Source organism: Octopus bimaculoides, chromosome 6 (genome assembly GCF_001194135.2).
Source record: "Octopus bimaculoides isolate UCB-OBI-ISO-001 chromosome 6, ASM119413v2, whole genome shotgun sequence".
Taxonomy (NCBI): domain Eukaryota; kingdom Metazoa; phylum Mollusca; class Cephalopoda; order Octopoda; family Octopodidae; genus Octopus; species Octopus bimaculoides.
The window spans coordinates 35105071-35112603 of NC_068986.1; the positions used below are offsets into that span (position 1 = coordinate 35105071).

The following is a 7533-nucleotide window of genomic DNA, read 5'->3' on the forward strand; positions in this document are numbered from 1 at the left end:
TGTAATATATATATATATAAACAATATATGAGTATATGCATATATATGTACATGTATGTATATACGTTCATCCACATGTACATATAGATACATAACTGGGTACATGACGTGGCAAAAGAACAAGGACAAAAATGGTAAACAAGGTGCAACAAACAATGTTTTGAGCCTATGCTCTTTGACAGGAAGAAATAAGAGGAAATAAATAGAGAGAGAATGAAAAAAACGTTGAACTCAGTGGTCCAATATATGATATATATATGATATATATACTAGCAGAGATACCAGGTGTTACCTGTGTCACATGGAATTGAAGAATTAAACTTTTCTTTTATATTTTCTCTAATGAACTGCAATACCAATGATTCGAATTTCATCAAAATTGGAGATTAAGAATTTTAATGAGGGTTCTTTCAGTCTTAACACACCCTAACAAAAATTCTGATCATGACATATTTATCCCATAGTACTCATCTTTATGCCCAGATTCCAAAATCCAAATCTTATAAAACCTATTCAAAGGTTTTTGCTCCTGAAAGCAGATTTTCTGTGGTGAGATTGCTCTTTCTATCACCAACCCTCACCTGTTTCCAAGCAAGGTAGTATTTCACCTTGGCCAGACATCTCGCAGAATAATGGAAATGAATGGCACTGTATGACAGAGACAATCATTTACAACTATCACAAGATGCCAAGGCACAGAAACACAAACACTCTCATGCATACACACACACACACACACGCATATATATATATATATATATATATATATATATATATGCGAGTAAAAATAAATACAAAAAAGGTGGGTTTTTTTGTATGATTGTGTATAGAGGAATATATTATTTTGTTTAAAAGAGTTCCAACACTGTCTGTTTTTTATGTTTTATTTATATTCCTGCAGAACCAATGTGGGGTATAGAATATGGAATATATAATATATAATATAATATACAATATATAATATAAAATAAAATAAAATAAAAATGGATGGCACCATGAAATAAAGTATTGAATGTAGATGAAATATTGAGTGTTCAATATAAAGGATCAAATATATAAATATAAATATATAAAGGTGACTCGAGTTTCAGGGCTATTTCCCTTCGTCATGGCCGGTATGAGACTTTAACAGACTGTATATATATATATATATATATATATATACACACACACACACACACATGCACAAAAATACAACAGGCTTCTTTCAGTTTCTGCCTACTACTCATAAGGCTTTGGTTGGCCCAAGGTGCTATGCAGTGGAACTGAACCTCCAGAACCATGTGGTTGGGAAGCAAACTTTTTACCACAGTCACACTTGTATCTATCTAAATTGTAGTTAATTTTTCTACAATTAAACTTGCAAAAATAGTTAATCTATAAATTAACCATTTTCTGTAGGAAATAACTGTACAGTTATGATAAAAATAAAAAGCTAGATGACAAGCAGGATAATCTATCATGTGATTTTTAACATCTGTTAACAGTTTTAAAAAACTTCATAGAGGGAAGTATAAATTACCATAACAATGAAAAAATTAAATATTTTGTATTAAATTATATTGCAAATCGAAACAAATGAACTGAAGCCTAACTCAATAGATCAACAAATATAATGTTTCTTATTTACAAATAGTTTGATGATGATAGTGTATGAAAAAAAAAAAAGCTACATGATGGGGTGACTACTAGGAAGTCTGAGCCATTAAAGAAACCCCCTAAAATACTCAATAATGTGTTCAATGTGGGACTACATATTTTTATCAATTTTATTTTTTGTCAGAGTCCTCAGAAGTAGGTAAGTGGGGAGAGTGGTGAAACCTGTGACTCCTATACATCAAGACATCAAATTATCCTCAAACCTGGTTCAAATACTTGCATAGAAATGGATTCTACTAATGCACCCACCAGAGGCCATGAGATGGTGTTAAACTGAGCAACATATTCTAATCTTAAATCATATGAAGGCACGTGGCTTAGTGGTAAAGGTATTTGGCTCATGATTATAAAGTTACAAGTTCGATTCCTGGTAGTCCATGAGCAAGATACTTTATTTTTTTATGTTGCCCCAGTCCACTCAGCTAGCAAAGATGAGTTGTGTCTGTAATTCTAAGGGCCAGCCCTGACACATTCTGTGTCATGCTGAATCTCTCTGAGATCTACATTAATGGTGCGTGCATTTGTGGAGTGCTCAGCCACTTGCATGTTAATTTCACAAGCAAGCTGTTTTATTGAGTGGATCAACTGGAACCCTCGTCACCATGACTGATGGGAATACCAGTCATGATTAATATACACAAAATAAAAACACAGATTGATTTGCATTTAAGCATTCAGCTGATTATGCTAGAGGGCATCTCAGAGCTGATAGAGGCTATATTTAGCAAATAGAGCCAGTTTAATATAGTACAGAGTATAGTATTGAATAGAATAAATTTAGAAATCTCATGACATGAGAAGTATGAAATAAAAATATTGTAGAAAATCATAACAAGAGCAAAACTTGAGAAGATTCCCAAAGTTATATTGTGTAAAAGAGAGGGATAAAAGGGTGAAGTGGAAGAGTGGATAAGAAGGTGTTGGAGGAAAGAAACAAGAATAATTCTTGATTTATTTTTCAAAAATTATATGATTTGCTTTAGAAAAGGAAAATAATTCAAAAGCCTTTTTTTTTTTTTTTTACATTCAACAGTTATGAAAATGTGAAGCGGGGAATAAAAAAAGCAGAAATCTTACCAGCATGTGAAAATGGTGTGCAAATTCAACAATAAGAGCAGCTAACTGAAATATTAGCTCTGAATAGTAGACATAGAGAGATCGCTTTTCCCAGATTCCATCCATGTTCAAGTCCCACAAATGAATGGCATAGCTACAAAAAAAATAATAAACAAAATTGATTAAATCAACAATAAGATGGTAGTAATAGTAGTAGTGGTGGTGGTGGTGGTGGTGATTATCATCATTATTATCAAAGGTGGTGAGCTGGCAGAATCGTTAACACTCAGGGAAAACGCTTAGTGGCATTTCTTCCATCTTCATGTTCTTCAGTTCAAATTCATCCTCTTGGGGTCAATAAAAAGAGTACCACTCGATCACTGGGGAAGGGGGGGGGGTCGATGTAATCAACTCTCCTCCCCACCATAATTTCAGGCCTTGTGCCTATATAGTAGGATGGACTGTTATTATTATAATCATTATTATTAAATGACATGTTTTAAAATTTTACATATGAAAAGAGAGGTCTTTCAAATGTTTGAATTTGTTAAAGGAAGTGACAGGAAGGTCAATAACCTCATTTAGTAAAGTACTCAGAATTCAAATAGATACAATATAATTTCTTATACAGATTAATTAACTAGGTTCCCCACAACTAGTAAATTTCGATTGTACACATATAAAGATAAAGTGGAGGCATGTAGCTTAGTGATCAGGGTATTAGACTCATGATCATAAGATTGTGGTTTCGATTCCTGGACTGGGTGACACATTGTTCTTGAGTAAAACATTTCATTTCATGTTGCCCCAGTCCACACAGCATAATCATGTGACAGACTGGCGTCCCGTCCACGTGGGGAACCTATACACCAATGAAACTGGGAAACTGGTCCTTAGGAGCCAGGCATGGCTGGAGAAGAAACAAACAACAACAGTGGTTAGGGTGTTACACGCACAACCACAAGATTATGGTTTCAATTCTCAGACTGTTGGTACGTTGTGTTCTTGAATAAAGCACTTCGTTTCACATTGCTTCAATTTATTCAGTTTTAAATGAATAACTGCGGAGTGGTTGGCATTAGGAAGGGCATCCAGCTGTAAAAACCATGCCAAAACAGACAACGATGCATGGTGCGGTCTTCTGCCTAGCCAGCTCCTGTCAAACCGTCCAACCCATGCCAGCATGGAAAGCAGACGTTAGATGATGATAATGATGATGACGAACTCTGCAATCGACTGGCATTTTGTTCAGAGGTGTGTTGTGATCCTGGTCACTTATATGCCATTGAAACCAGGTGACCAGCTCTACGAGTCCAAGGACTTGAGACAATAATGTCCAGGGTTGATGATGCTGATGATGTAATTAACTACTTCTTCCTTAAAAGTCTGTATTCATGTGCAAATGTAAGAAGCCATAATTAACAACATGTATAACTTTATGGAATGGTCAACATGACAGACTTCCCGCAGACCAAACACTTTGTCCGATTCAGTGCAGGCATAGCTTAGAGCAAGCATGATAGAATAGCAAAGAAATTCACTTCATAACCACAGGGTTTTGGGGTTCTAACCCACTGTGTGGCACCTTGAGAATGTATCTTTTGTTATAGCTTGGTAAGTTTGTAAATGGAAACTGTTCAGAATTCAGTTGTATACATATGTGTGTATGTGTGTGTGTGCTTTCTTTCTGCATGTCATTGCATTGACACCATTTCTGCAACAATGTCATGTATATGTGTCCTGGAAACAACATGTGCAGTAGCTGCCTCAATAATAAACCTTGTCCAATCCATTGCCAGCATGAAAAAGCAGACATAATGATGACGACGAGGATGATGAAGAAGAGGAGGAGGAGAAGAAGTGACAGAAAAGAGAGAGAATGAACAGGTGTGTGTAAGTGTATTCATGAGCAGTGCACGTGTGTGTGTGTGTGTGTGCATGCAAGCACACATAGATGCATATCAATTAAGATACATTAAAATGTCATTAGTTGCTATTTACATGAAATTGCACTTCAAGTTAATAGCATGATGGATATCATTGGCAAAAGAGTGAGTTATCAGGATAGCTATCAGTCATATCACCACCCAATCACAATGCACTATGTGTACATAATTAACATGTCTGTCATTAGCTTGAAGTACTGGTTTTATGACTTCCCAAGAACCTTGAGTAGACAATAGATAATTACTATTATCTCATCAACGGGATCACCAAAAGTTCAATTTTGAAAACCACAACGTTTCAATTGCGAAAAGTATCTAACAAGAAAAACTATCCTTATTATTGCATGCCCCACTAGAATTGTGACACAGTTTCAATTCCCACTCAAGCCACTAACTATATTTTTGAAGAAAGCATGAATGTCACATCCTCTGTCACCAACTTTTTAAAATTCATTATTGGATTCTTCTGATGACAATTCGTCAAACAGAAAAAAAGGATCCTAACTACGACAATACTGTCTTTCATTTTTCTTTTTTTTCAGGCAGTGAACAACAATATCCAATGTATCCTTCTTTTTTAAAACTGTAGGGGTGTTATTGCAAGGAGATTTCACTGTTATTTCTACTTGGTTGAACAACCACATAACAGAATACTTCACTGGCTTCTAGCTTGTGTGTAAAATGAATATATAAATAACAATACATTCATTGATGCAGTTCTTGAAGAACTATTTCAATTATCACAATAATACTATATTTAGTGAATTTTTTTTTTTTTTACATTGGTTCATATCTATTTTTTATGCTTGGATGAACAGGTGAGATGGCATTTAGGAAATCAAGGCACTTTGAAAATTCCTGAAGAAATTTATTTTACATATAATCAAAAGTGAAGGGCTGAACCCCTCCAAGTCAGATGGAGACCAGCAGTTGTGTGCCATGCTCAAGGACCCAATACAAAAGCTAGAATATTAAATTTTGAACTTATGGCTAAGTGACTCAAAAGCTTGTGCTCAGTGAGTTTCTTAAAATTGACGAAAACTTAAACTAGACATTTAAAATAGCATTTTACAAATTAAAGGTTAAACTCTATAAACCAGCTGACAAACTTGAATTTTTCACATTTAATTAACTGATTAATTAAAATATGATAGAAACTAATCAACATGAGAGAGTGAGAGGGAGAGAGGGAGAGAGAGAGAGAGAGAGAATTACTGTATTTGCCAGCATATAACACTCCTATTTTAAAAGTGTAAAAAGAAATTCAATATTTTAAAGTAGTTTTGTAGAAGAAAAGATATGGTTCTGTGCATGTAAATAAAATGTCATGATTTACTGGATTGAAGTATGAAGTATATCCTAAATATATATTGAAGTATATCCTAAATAAACTGCATAATGGGAATATATGTCTATATTTTGCTTATGAAAATTGCCATACAGGATGTAAAACTTGTATCCTCTGGCTGTCACAATCTCAAATAACCATAATTACTTATCAGGTTAGCATGCTGTCACTATAGTTTAATGTCATATACTAAATACAAATAGCTGATAGGCAGATGAAAATTTAACATTTCTTTGATCTTTTAAGAAGAATTTTTTTTTATCTAGAAAATAAACAAATGTTTCTTGAAGCATTTAAACTGACCAAACCCTGAGATAATAAACATTACATTTGACCAAGTAACCTAAATGCTGAAGAATTAAAAGTAAAAGAGTCATTAACTAATGTAAGACATATCTTAGGTGTGGTTTATGCATGCTGGTATAATGAAATGATGTGACCTCCCCCATGTACTGTAAGCAGTTTTTAGTAAGTCTGTGCTGACAGTCTGTGATAATTTGGCTTGCTTCCAATATTTTAATATTAGTATAAGGTAGCAAGCTGGCAGAATTGTTAGCATGCTGGACAAAATGCTTAGTGGCATTTCATCCATCTTTACATTCTGAGTTCAAATTCCACCAGGGTAAACTTTGACTTTTGTCCCACTTAGGGTTGATAAAATAAGTACCAGTTGAGCAATGGCATTGATGTATTCGACTTGCTCTCTTCCTCTGAAATTGCTGGCCTTGTGCTAAAATTTGAAATCAATATTTTACTATTAGTAACCATTACTGTATCTAGTGGGCTTATGCTTGGCTGACTTCCTAGTCTATGGTACAGAGTCTCTCATCCAAAATACTGCCGAATTAGACACAGAGCAATTTTTGGATACTTTTAAAAATTAAAAAAGAGCATGCAACGTTAAAAGCATCCAGTACACATTGTAAAGTGGATGGCATTAGGAAGGGCATGCAGCTATAGAAACTAAGGCAAATCAGACTGGAACCTGGTGCAGCTCTCCAGCTTGCCAGCCAGCTCTATTTAAGGCCATCCAATCCATGCCTGCATGGAAAAACAGACATTAAAGGATGATGTATCTTATAGGCCAGTAAATAAGGTAATTGATATCAGAATATTTTACGGCTTCTTCAAGGAATGAAGAGCACTTTCCAAGATCCTTTATATATTTTCAGGACCTCCTGAGATTAATGGGGGAGAAGTTATCCTCAAACCAGAGACCTGGTCGAAATGCTTGCTAAAGAGTGATCCCTATTATTAAAAACCATCTAACATATATCATCATCATCATCATCATCATCGTTTAACGTCCGCTTTCCATGCTAGCATGGATTGGACGATTTGACTGAGGACTGGTGAAACCGGATGGCAACACCAGGCTCCAATCCAATTTGGCAGAGTTTCTACAGCTGGATGCCCTTCCTAACGCCAACCACTCAGAGAGTGTAGTGGGTGCTTTTACGTGTCACCCGCACGAAAACGGCCACGCTCGAAATGGTGTCTTTTATGTGCCACCTGCACAAGCCA

At 35.2% G+C, this 7533-nt stretch overlaps 1 protein-coding gene across 1 annotated transcript in view; it reads right to left on the reverse strand.

Moving 5' to 3' along the window:
* The window catches only part of LOC106876431 (E3 ubiquitin-protein ligase AMFR), a 68435-nt gene that overhangs the window by 12165 nt on the left and 48737 nt on the right, over positions 1 to 7533 (reverse strand). Inside the window, exon 6 of the mRNA XM_014924977.2 lies at positions 2737 to 2869. Within this exon, the coding sequence (XP_014780463.1) occupies positions 2737 to 2869 (133 nt within the window). The remainder of the gene's footprint in view (positions 1 to 2736; positions 2870 to 7533) is intronic.